This window comes from Rattus rattus, chromosome X, assembly GCF_011064425.1.
Source record: "Rattus rattus isolate New Zealand chromosome X, Rrattus_CSIRO_v1, whole genome shotgun sequence".
Taxonomy (NCBI): domain Eukaryota; kingdom Metazoa; phylum Chordata; class Mammalia; order Rodentia; family Muridae; genus Rattus; species Rattus rattus.
The window spans coordinates 18,756,710-18,769,297 of record NC_046172.1 but is presented as its reverse complement, the minus strand read 5'-3'; the positions used below and the strand labels follow the sequence as shown (position 1 = coordinate 18,769,297).

The following is a 12,588-nucleotide window of genomic DNA, read 5'->3' as shown; positions in this document are numbered from 1 at the left end:
AAGACAAAGACAGAAAGATCATAGGGCTTCAGGCTGCTGCCTTCCAGGCATAGTAAGAACCCTGTCTCAAAGAAATAGTGAAAGGATTATAGAAGAGAGCACTGACATTCCTCTGGCTCATGGGACAATGGAATGGACACCCCACACACTTGTGTGTCACACACACACACACACACACACACACACACACACTGTATGAAACAATTTCACTGAAAAATACATCAAAATAAAGGTGCTGACGGTAACTTTGGAGACAAATGAGCCTTGCGGTGTTAATTGTAAAAAGAAAACACAAAATAAAGTTATCTTAGCCGAAGTTTGATAAAGCTGCTTTCAATGACTGATTGATATTCTGATAATGTAAATGTGTACAGGGGATTATATAATTAAGGCGGAATGAATAATAAATGCAGAGAACCTAGGCTCACATTTCTCCAGTGAGAGATTATAAATAGATAAGGGCACAGAGTTAATGAGCACTGTACATTAATAGTTACTAACTAGGGATTAAATCTTAAAAACATCAATGAGATCTTCAAGGATTTCTAATAGAGACACAATTTTGTATAGAAAAGGATTTTGAAATCAAAGTACACATGGGTCAAAGAGATGGGCGTTTCTTTTGCTTTGTTAGCTGAAAGGTCTTGTCTTAGACTTACCACCAGCAGGCCGCTATTACTAAAATCCAGATCTTGACTTTTAATAAAAGTCTCAGAAATGTAAATCCTATGTTCTTCAGAGAAGAAGCCAAGAGCTACACAGACCCAAAGAATCGTGTGGTATCAAGAGCAAAGATGCCAATAATGATATGCATTTTAGGTCTGAGGTAAACTTCAAGAAAAACCAGGACCAAACTGAAAGGTGTATAAATAAAACACAATATTGGGTTATAAATCCAATATAGAAATAGAAATAAATGGTGCTGAGAGATAAATCTCACGGAGAGCCTAACAAATTCTGTAGATACACCACCCTCAAGCAGAAACTATTACAAGGAGTGCTGCACATGGCAATCTTCCAGGAGCAGTAAAAGGAAAGGATGGAGAGAAGCAATTTCAAGGTGATAATATTAAATATGATAGAAAAGTTCTACAAAGGAATGTTAATACAGCAATTGGAAGAGGCTTGCAATGACTGTACATATTGATAAGATATGATGAAATAAATACGGTAGTTTATTCACAGTCCCTTTTAAAAACCATAAGCACAAGAAAATGCTGAAGCAAATTCCATGAGGACATTAGAGAAATAACTGGCCAGTACTTCAAATCTATCAGGTTATTAGAACAAGAGAACTTGGGCAGATACATTCCAGTCAGGAGAGTTCTGTAGAAGATGTGATGGGACAGATAGAATGTAGGTGCTTTCAAATTGCTTGAACCCACAAAGAAGACTAGGTAAAATCTAAGGAACGGCTGGAGCATGGACTGAATAATAATTTACCAACTGTTTGCATTAATTACAATACATACACTAAGGTCAAATTAAATGTAAAATGACAATAAGGAGAGGGGTTAAGATGAAATTTAGAACTTAATATATATGTTGAAAATCCTTTTTCCCTGCATATTTGAAAAGCTATTTAAAGTTGGCTTGGTAAAGGAATGTACCATAGAAGGAGCTGAAGTCATTTACATAAGTGGGGATTTTACGAGACAAGTGGACAGTATGGAGTAAGAAGGAAGACCATTTTTCAGGTTTCAGGAAATACAAAGGTCACCCAGGCCGGAGCTCAGGAGCAGAAAACCCAAATATGGAAATGTGGTTATGAAATTATCGATGCACCTATGCACAGGAAATTGACTGAGCTGTCAGTATATACAATACACAAACATCATATAAATATTGAAATTCAATTCACATTTCCTCAAATAAGGGCTATGTATTAATCTTAGGTCTGGCTATTAATTAAATAATCTTCAAGATTCTTCAGAATCAGAGGGTTGCCATCTAATCTCCACTAGACAGACAGTGATCTCTGAGTTGAGGCTGCCTGGTCTATGAGGAGTTCTAGGACAGCCAGTGTTACAGAGAAACTCTGTCCAAAAAAAAAGAACTCAGAGCATAGGTAAAGGACTTAGATTTTGTCGTGATTCCATGTAATAATTCCTGAGTCATGTATGAAAATATTTTGTCTTCTAAATGATTCCCAAACAAAGAATTATTTTACACATGACACCTTTTTAGCACTCTCTGCCATTGTAGTATTCATATTCCACTCTCAATGTCTGGTTAATCACACCACCTTAAGTATCACACAAATGAGAAAGTATTTATGGAATAAATATCAAGATTAGGTTGTGACCTTGCCCACTCACCCACCCAACCTCCAACCATAGTCTTTCCACCTAAGCATCTCTCTCTGGTTACTACTCTTGGCTTCAGTGTTTGTGAGCATTCAGGTTAAGAATGTCATTAGGTCCTGCTCATGTACAGCATTTAAAAGAATATTGGTAATAAATTCAACGGTAGTATACAAGACAATGGTAACACATTCATTTTTTACATCGCCATTTCTTAAATCCAAGAAAATGCAGATATTTCTGCCATGATCCAAATGGGAGAAGTCACTTTATCCCAGACCTTGAAGCTCTGCTTTCAACTGAAAAGTCCACTAGAAGAATATCAACTTTCTAGCAATGAATATCCTAGTAAGAGCACCAGTGGAAGGAAGCCTGGGTCCTGTTAAGAATGAAACCCCCCAGTGAACTAGACTGTCGGGGGAGGCAGCAATGGGGGAGGGTGGGGAGGGAACACCCACAAGGAAGGGGGAGGAAGGATGTTTGCCCGAAACCGAAAGGGAATAACACTAAATGTATATAAGAAATATTCAAGTTAATAAAAAAAAATAAATAAATAAAATAAAAAAAAAAAAAAAAAAAAAAAAAAAAAAAAAAAAAAAAAAAAAAAAAAAAAAAACCCAATTGGGGGGGGGTTTTGCCCGTGGCAAAAAAAAAAAGCAAAACCTGGGTTCGGCCCCACCAAAAAAAAAAAAAAAAAAAAAAAAAAAAAAAAATTAAAAAAAAAAAAAAAAAAAAAAGAATATCAATTTTCCTAAGAATCTTTTTTTTTTAAAGAATTGGTGAGTGTTGTCATCACTGGTAGTATAAAGAAGCCAAGTTTGTTGATTTCTCTTTATTAAAGTAATGCATTTACATAATCTTTACTTGGGAGAATTTTATATATGTATGCAATGAAATACAATCATTTTGCTCTCATTTTCTTTCCTAACTCTCCCTATAAGTCCCCACACACACTCCATCCCAACTCCATGTCTTTTTTTTTAAATAAAGATTTTCATTCTAGAGTTGTAATTGGATAAACAAACCATTCTGGTTTTTTTTTTTCTTTTAGATTTATTTATCTTATGTATGGGAAGCACACCGTAGCCAGTCTCAGACACACCAGGAGACAGCATCAGATCTCATTACAGATGGTTGTGGAGCCACCATGGTTGCTGGAATGAACTCAGACCTCTTGAAGAGAAGTCAGCCTAACCACTGACATCTCTCCAACCCCATAAACCATTCTTGATCATTTCAACAGCAGGCTTCTGCTTCAATTGCTTGGAAGTTATCTTTGATTAACTGCTACAAAGTCTCTAACAACAGGCCAAATTTCAGGTTTCTTGTCTTGTCTTCATTAATCTGCCCTCTGGAGGTACTCCAAGTAAAATGTTACTGTTCTCCTGCATGGCGGGCCTTCCACTACTTGAAACTACCAACCATCTCTTTAGATGAAAGCATTCCTGACCTTTTTGATAATTGTTGTGTCTGTTTGGAACCCACTCACCATCCTGGTCAATTTCCAGGTTATCTATGTACATCTTAATTGTAGCACTCTGATATGGCCCAGACTCCCACATAAACTATCAAGTACAGAACAAAACATTCTTTGTTCTGGGCATCATGCCTCGTCTAACAAAGTCTAAAATTTCATTACATGTATAGACACTGTGACCCCACACAGCTAGCTTATCTTGAACTTATAGTAAGTAAAAACCACTCTTCTTCACAAATGCGGCACTCAAGCTACATAACCACCTACTCTTGGTAGCTCAATTCTGAAACGAATAAGTCCTATTAGAATGAATCCTAGTAGATTCAACCTTTCCCCTGGCCTCACTGCCTTCTGTGTACATCTGTAATCGGAGAGGAAATTTCTATCCACATTGATTGGCACACACATGTTGACTGACTGAACAGTCAGTCCAAAGCACTAACCATGTACTGTCTGTTATCTGTATTTATTATCATCTAGCTCAGTGGTTCTCAACCTTCCTAATGCTGCGACCCTTTAATAGAGTTCCTTGTGTTGTGGTGACATCCCCAACCATAAAACTATTTTTGTTGCTACTCCATAATTGTAATTTTGCTACTATTATAATGTAACTTTTTACTTGACATACAGGATATCTGATATTCGACCCCTGTGAAAAGGCCATTCGACACCCCTCAAGGGCCTTCGACCCACAGGTTGAGAACCCCTGATCTAACTGTTGCTATTCCATTTTATTTTCAAGGCCATTTAAAGGAACTGTCAAATGCCTCAGCGAGGTACACAATTGCTATTGTCTCCTGAGGTCTCTAGAGACAACGCATCAGAAAGCAGACATCCTCCAGGGCAGCTAGAGCACGAGTGATTGCCAACTTCAGACATACCACATGTATTAGGCCACTGTAAACAGATGTTATTAAAAAGCAGTTTCAAATATTGTCTTAACTCAAATGTCACAAAGATAGGGCTCTAGATTGCTTTTTCACTTATGACAAAGATGGTTCTCAGGCGTGCGTTTTTATGTAACCTGTTCCAGGGTAAATAGCAGCAAAGATGCATTTATTTAACAAGGGATAAGTGTCTACCAAGCAATACCAGGCCACCTAATATAAAACTATACAGTCTCTTTGGTAGATTAGTAGATGGATCTATTTAATAGATATAATGTGGTATAGTATATTATAAACATTAGTACAGTATAGTATAGCAAAATTACAGCTATGGAATTGTTAGGAAAATACTTGGAATATTAGATTTGGTTCAAATTTGAGTTTGACACTTTGATAGATAGCAATGCAATATTAAGGAAGCTATCTAGACTTATCTATAAACCAAGGAACATAAAAATGGTACTATGTGAGATATGTTCTAGAGCTGGGCTGCCTTATATGGTGTCAGTGGGAGAGGAAGCACCTATCGTTATCACAGAGACTTGAAGTGCCAGGGTTGGGGGGATACCCAAAGGGGCCTCTACCTGCTCAAAGGAGAAGGGGAGGGTGGATGAGGGAAGGATTGTGGGAGGGGATGGCCAGGAGGGAGGCAGTGCAGGATGTAAAGTGTGGGATAAATAATTAAAAAAGAATAATTTTTAAAAAGTGGTGCTATCAAATAAAGTTGTTATGATAACAATGACTTTGCTAGGGATTATTACTATTCCAATGTAACAGAGAAATTAACTATATGATAAGATGGTATTATGAAATCTACAATATGGCAGAACATCAGTTTTATCATGCACATGAATAATTTTTAATAGTCAACTTTAGAATATTTTCTGAAATTAGCTTAAATTTGCTAAGATACACATTAGCCCAAGAACACCCCGTGTGTGTGTGTGTGTGTGTGTGTGTGTGTGTGTGTGCGCGCCTTGTGTGTGATGCATACACATGTGTGAAGGTACACATAAGCCTGTAGAGGCCAGAGCAGTCTCGGTAAGCTCTCTATTGCTTTCGCCTATTGCCCTTGAGAGATAAGGTCTCTAACTGAACAGAAGCTCACCTTTGGGATAACCTGACAATAAAGCAAGCTTTGGGATGTCTCCACCCTACATTTCACAAGCTTTTAGAGGCACATAGTAATGCCTTGCTTTTACATGTGGGTGTTGGGAATTCCAATTCAGGTCCTCATAATTCCACAGCAAGGGCTCTTACCCACAAGGTCATTACCCCAGCCTCCAGTCTAAGAAGTCCTGAAGTTGGATTTTTGAAACTACTGTCTTAAAAAGCCTCCAATTCAATACAAATGAAGCTATATGTTATATGTTTCAATTCCTATTTGCTGAATGTTATGGCCATTAGAGGTTGAGAGGAAAAAATTTATTTCAAAGGTTGGATTTTGTAAACCTTTGACTTTCTTGGTTTAAAGAGCTTTTAACCAAATCTTTCAGGGGTGAGGGAGTCCAAAACCAAATTCTAAGCCAGCATGTATATCACTTGATAAAATTTGCTCCTTCTGTGTGGTCTGTCTGCTGCTTGATGTCTGCCAAATCATATTTCTCCTTTCTATTTTTATAAAATTGTTTTTCCCTCAAGTGTCCCAACAGATTTCTGGGAAGACAGAAGCATAAGAACAGGTTCTTAATTCTTTTTCTTTCTCTACCACATTGACAAAAGCAATAGAAACAAAAATTGGGCAAAAACCTGTTCAAATAAAAATAAACAGGACTCCCTAAGGAATTTCTTGGAAAATACGTTGAGAGTGTCATATGAAACCTTAGGAAATTCTGTGATGTCTTGACAAATTACAAAAAACTATGGCACAGCTAACTAACCTGGTTCCGTGGGGCTCAGAGAGACTAAGCCACTAACTAAAGAGCATACGGGGACTGCACTTAGGTGCCCCCACCTCCCGCACATATGTAACAGATGTGCAGCTTTGTCTCCATGTGGGTTCCTTAACAATTGGAGCAGGGGACTGTCTCTGACTCTGTGGATTCCTTTTCCCTAGCTGGGCTGCCTTGTCTGGCCTCAGTGGAAGAGGGTGTGCCTAGTCCTGCTACTACTTGATTGGAGTGTGTGTGTGAGGGTGTGAGATGAGGGGAGGAATTAGTAAGGGTGAGACTGGGAGGAGGAGAGGGAGTGGGGCTGCAATAGGGATGTAAAATGAATACATAAATTAAGAAAAAGGTAAAGAAAAAACCCTCATGGCACAAACCTATCATGACTTTATAGTTTAAAGGACAAGGATTGGACAAGGGAAGTATCTGAAGGAACAGTATAATTTCTATCTTAATTATGCCTCCCGGAATTTTTAGAAGAAAACAATATCAAAGTAAAAAGGTCAAACTTACCAGCATTTAAACTTCTTACTTTTACTAAATTAAGATTTATGCTAAACATCATTTAGTAGGTAACTAGCTATTTGGCTGGAGTTACTAGCAATTTGAGGACAAAGACTAGATTTGAGTCACTTTGTAAATGTAAGACATGGGTCCCAGGTCCGACCCCCCTATTAGGCTGATAATAATGACCGCTTTGCTCTGATTTTGCAGAATTTAAAGCACATTCTCTTCATAAGAAGGCAGGCTCGGCATATTCCAATAATGGGCTTACTAACATGAAGGCCTTGCACCAATTAAAGGCAAGCTGCCTCTTTTTAATGAAGCAACGGGATTTGTTTCACTGTTGTGTATCTTTTCCTACTACCTATCCCCACTCCTCATAAATGGAAGTGTATATACCTTTGCATACATGAAGGAGAGGCCAAAGGAGCAAAAGAGAAGTTTTCCTGGTGAAGCTCTCCTGCTGGGAAGGCAACTGGCTTGAGCTCCCACCTCATTACCACAGGCTGCTGAATCCTGTTTGTTTGCCACCCAGCAAACTGAAGGAGACTGTGCCTCCCCTTCACTGAGCAGAGGAATAGCATATCAGGCTATACCTTCCCGGTTCAATGGTGACAGCGAAGTGCATACACTGTTCAGCAGATGAAAAGAACCCCAAATAAAGAGACTACCAAAAAAAAAACCTGCAATCAAATATTACAAACTATACACATACGGGAGGCAAAGCAGCTAAAAGTAATTTAGAGTGAGGCCAACATACAGATAATAAACTATAAAGTTGGGGGAATAATAGATTTAATTGACACAGATCTTTTCTGGAATTACACAGCACACTTTTAAAAATGTACATTTGGCAAAGCTCGAGGATTCTCCGTTCCCTGGATGCTTTGAATACATGTATCTGCTTAATTGCCTGAGCCAGGCCTCAGTCAGCATCCAGCTTCTCCTGTGATGACAGATTTACTGCTAGTTTTCTATGCCCCCAGTTTTAGTATTTACTTCTAAAATCATTCACATCATTAAGTTAAATTTATTACTATAGGCTATCTCTGTGTGATCTCAAATCCTCACTACCACAGAGCATGGAGCTAATAAATCACCATTTCCTAACATGTCGTTCTGAGAAACATGGATGAATCAAATGTTACTAGGTAAATTTAAAAGAAATTATTTAAAAATAATCATGGCTAATATTTACTGTACACTGAGTCTTACCAGGAATCAAGTATTCAGAATTTTGCACTTACTGCCCATCTCCCAGAGAACTGTTCTTCACAAAACAGAATTGCTGCAGCAAACACATTCTGGCTATAGAAAAAAAAGCTTCTTCCATCCTTATTAGCAGTGCTATATGCCGTGCAGCACATGCAATTAGTGCCCATGCTATTATACATTTGGCAGAGGGCATTCAACTTACCGATGATAGAGCAGGAAAAAGGTCAAAAAAGCCAACCAGAATTTTATGAAATAGGTGCTGGTGACTGTTAATCTGAAAATAATTTTCCTGTAAAAAATGATCACATGAGCACATTAGAAGCTCCCATTAGTAGCACAATGTGCTTCCTAGTATAATACCTAGGAGTACAATTAGCAGAAACTAGACAGGACTTCGAGTATATAAAAAGCTAGTCTGTGAGAGCCTGCTTTTAAAAATCCTCCCACTACCCCACCCCTCGCCCTAACTAAATAATCCATATAAACCAACATTGTTTCTAGAAAACCCAGCCACATTCCCAATGTGTGTGTGTATGCACGCGCGCGCTCGCATGTATGGGGCTGGATGGGGGAAATACTAATTAATAATTGATTAACCTGTGGGGGCAATAATTAGAACATCTAAATTTGCATATAAAAAAGTTCCCATAGAACAACCCTGTTAAATAAACACTTTTGGGGGGAGCTAACCCTTCTAGATGTGATTCTAGGGCCAAAAGGCAAAAAGAAAGAGCTTTCTCCATTTTTTATTATTTTTTTATTTTTTTAGTCATTTTAATGCATTTTTCCCTGTGCACAAGAGAAATAACTGATAGAGCCAAAAGATACACTTTCCTTTATACATAGCAGTTAAAAGTAATGCAAACATCACATGACACTTCCAGTAAAAGTTACATTTCCAATTACAAATCAAAATGCATTATGAAGGTCTCTTCATGGGAGAAGCTGAGGAACTCTTAGGTAAAAAGCACTTTCCTGGCGTCACTACACTGATCCTTCAGGCTGCACAAAGATTAAGGTCATATACAATCAATCTGCAACTGTTGACACAATGTTACACTGTAAGTTTTCTGTACAATTAATGTATACTTAGAGAAACCAGGATAAACATTTCTACTATATTTTAACTGAACTTGCCTAGCCAACATTTTCACTGAGAAATTTATCAAATATGCTGTAAGACTCTACAAAATTGTGAGACATACCTAGCTTCAGGATTATTTCTTATACTCTTTCTTATTTTGGTTACACATATTCTGCTCAGATTCTACAGTAATGCTTCTAGATGTACAATTCCAGTTGTGCTTACTGTACTGTGTACAAATAGCAAAAACAACCAATGAATGGTATAAATCTTACAGCATTTGCTAGCAAAAATACATGCCAAAGTCACAATAAGCAATATTTTACCACAAATTAGAGAGCTTCAAATAATTTGCTTCTGTTTTTTAATATCTTCATTCTACATTAAATTACTATCATAGGCTAATGTTTAAAATGCAAAGAAACTGGACATCTGTAGGACAAAACTTGTTCACCCAACTGTGAAGGCTGATACCTGTTTCCAAAAATCACAATAAATGCAGAATAAAGAGAAGTGTTTGCATGCAACACCTTTGAGTGAAACAGTATTGATTCCCACCATTCAAATCAGAGAAGGAAGGAAATCAAAAGAAAAAAAAAGAAAGGAATGAAGGAGGGAAGGAAACAAAGAGGGGAGAGGGCAGGCTGGAAGGGAAGGGAGAGGGTGGGTGGGAGGCTGGGGAGGGGGAGGAGAGGAGGAGGAGCAGGAGGGACCCACCTTAAAATGCTTCTGTTTTAGATTTATACGCAGACAGATTTAAAAGAATCAAAATAAAGTAAAGTATTTTTGTGTGTTTAAAGATTTAAGAGCCATTATCAAAAATAAGATACATTTTTTTCAAGGTACAGAAACGGAATTAGGATGGCTGAGAGCCCAGCAGCCTCTCAATGGCCGCGTTGATGTCGCCTCCTGTTGCTATTAGGGCCTGCAAGTTTGCTTCGCGGTTTAAGAACCCCATGGCGTTGAGCTGTTCCAGTTGCTGCTGAAATCTCACTTCAGGATTCGGCGGCTGTGGAGGACTTCCTCCAGTGAGAGCCTGCACCATTTGCTGAATGAACTGCTGGCTGGGTCCAGATTCTGATGTTGGACTTATGGTTTCAGTAGGTGCAGAGCTGGACACAGTGGTTGCAGGCGGGATCCCGGTGCCGGTCGAGCCAGGGGAGCTGGCAGGGCCAGTGGGTCCTATAGGCCCGATGGGGCCTATGGGGGTGAAAGGAACGATAGGACCGATGGGCCCTATGGGAGTGACTGGGCCCACAGGGGTTATGGCGGTTCCCAGCATTCCCATCCCCACACCTGGAGTGAAGCCTGGAATGAGGCCAGGTGCTTCAGTGGCTAGTGTCTGTAGCCCCTGCTGGATCTGCAGTAGCGCTTGCATCGCTCTCGGGTTTGACATGGCCGCTATGGTTTCTGGACTCTGCATCTGCTGCAGGAAACTCGGGAGCTGTGGACGCATCTGCTCCTGCAGCTGAGGATTCGCCGTAAACAGTGGGCTACTCAGCATCATCTGGGCAGCCATATCTGGATTCTGGCTCAGCGACTGCATCATGCTTCTCATGTAGGGTGCAGACAGCATATTCTGAATCAGCTGGGGATTTTCAGTTATCTGCTGCAGCAGGCTCTGCATTCCTGGGGTGCTGAAGATGCTGGCCACATAATTAGCTGCAGTCATGGTGTTCCCGGTCGTAGTGCTGCTGGTGTTGCTGCCAGCCACAGTGCCACTGCTTGTGGTCGTGGTGGTGGTCGTCGCAGAGGTCTGGGTAGTTGGCGGTGGTGCCCAAGGATTGGGCAGCGGATCCCGATTCTCCGTGCGGGAAGGCTGAGTACCTTCCCCTGAGGAGGAACTGCTCCCCGCCGTGGCAAACGGATTGCCCCCAAACTGCTCCTGTGCGGCATTCAGCATGGGTTCTGAATTCAGCGTACATGCGCCGCAGAGCATCAGCCACCTGGGATGCTTTCGAGATTACTGAGAGCCAGGTCTTTGATTTTCATCATCTTTGCATCATGGCAGGATTCCCGGCGATTTTCGAGTCTGCCCGCATTATATCTAAACAGCAGGTGGCTGATTTCTGCTCTCTGGATCAATTGTTGCATCTGTGGATTGGCCATGATGAGCTGCCTCATCAGATCAGGATTCGAAAGCATGCTCTGAACAAAGGGATTTTCCATGATCTGGATCATCATCTCAGGGCTGGACAAGAGCTGCTGCTGCATCTGGTTCTGAAGCTCGTTGAAGTTGGACGAGTTCAAACCCAGGTTACCAAGGCTGGCAAGGCTTCCGGGCCCCAAGTTGCTATTTGTGGTAGTAGCTGTGGTGCAACACCTGGGAGCCGATGATGTCGTCGCCGCCGGCGGCGCCGCCGCCGTGGTGGTGGTCGTGGTCGTCGTGCTCGTCCCCGCAGTAGTGCTGGGCTGCGTGGTGGCCTGGCCCTGCGGACGGTTCTGGCTTTTGATAACCAGGTGAACAGTCAGTCCATCATGGATGCCATGCTGGATCAAGGTGTCTTGATCTTTCAGGATTTTTCCGGCGAAAATCAGCACGAGCTGATCGGTTTGCGATTTGAAGCGTTTAGAAATCGCTTCCTTGAACTGCTGCACGGTGCTGTTCTCGGGCACCGCGAACTCCTCCTTCTCTTTGGGGGTCTTCACAGTGACTTTGATGATTTTGGGCTCGGCTGGCGGGTTGGCCGCGCCTGGGGCCGCAGCAGGGCCGCGGGAGGGGCGCGGGGGGCCGCTGCTCTCGCCGTTCTCAGCCATGGCGGCCGCGGTGACGCAGGCTCACAGGGAAGGCGCTGGCGAGCGAAGAGGGCGCGAGGGAAGGAGGCGCCGCCGCAGAGGACTGGGGCGGCCCGGCGGGCAGTGCGGAACACAGTACCTCAGAGATGAGGGCTGCGGCTCCTCCCGGTCGTCGGCTGCGCACTCGGTTCGGCGTAGGCCTCGGCTAAAGGATGAGAGAGCAGGTCCCAGGCCGTCCCCTGCCGCCGCCGCCTTTGGATCTGCCCGCGCACCCCAGCGACTCCTGCAGCTGCAGGTGCCCGCTCCTGCCCCGTCCTGCCCCTGGCCGCGCGCCCCGCCCCCGCCGACGCGCGGCGCCAGCCGCCCAGCGAGCGTCTCTGCAGCCGAGCGCAAAACCCTGCCCTGCAGAGGAGGGGGGGCGAAGAGGGGAGAGGGAGAGGGAGGGAGAAATAAACAAAGAGAGGGGGAAAGAGAAGGAAAAGGAAGGAGGCTGGAG

The 12,588-nt window shown here is 42.0% G+C and overlaps 1 protein-coding gene across 1 annotated transcript; it reads right to left on the bottom strand.

Moving 5' to 3' along the window:
• Positions 1–9,002: 9,002 nt before the first annotated feature.
• Ubqln2 (ubiquilin 2) lies at positions 9,003–12,356 on the bottom strand. Its single transcript, XM_032889997.1, is given in 5 exon segments — positions 9,003–11,269; positions 11,271–11,297; positions 11,299–11,353; positions 11,356–11,408; positions 11,410–12,356. Coding segments are annotated over 5 exon segments (1,896 nt in total). The 5' UTR covers positions 12,114–12,356; the 3' UTR covers positions 9,003–10,212.
• Positions 12,357–12,588: the final 232 nt, after the last annotated feature.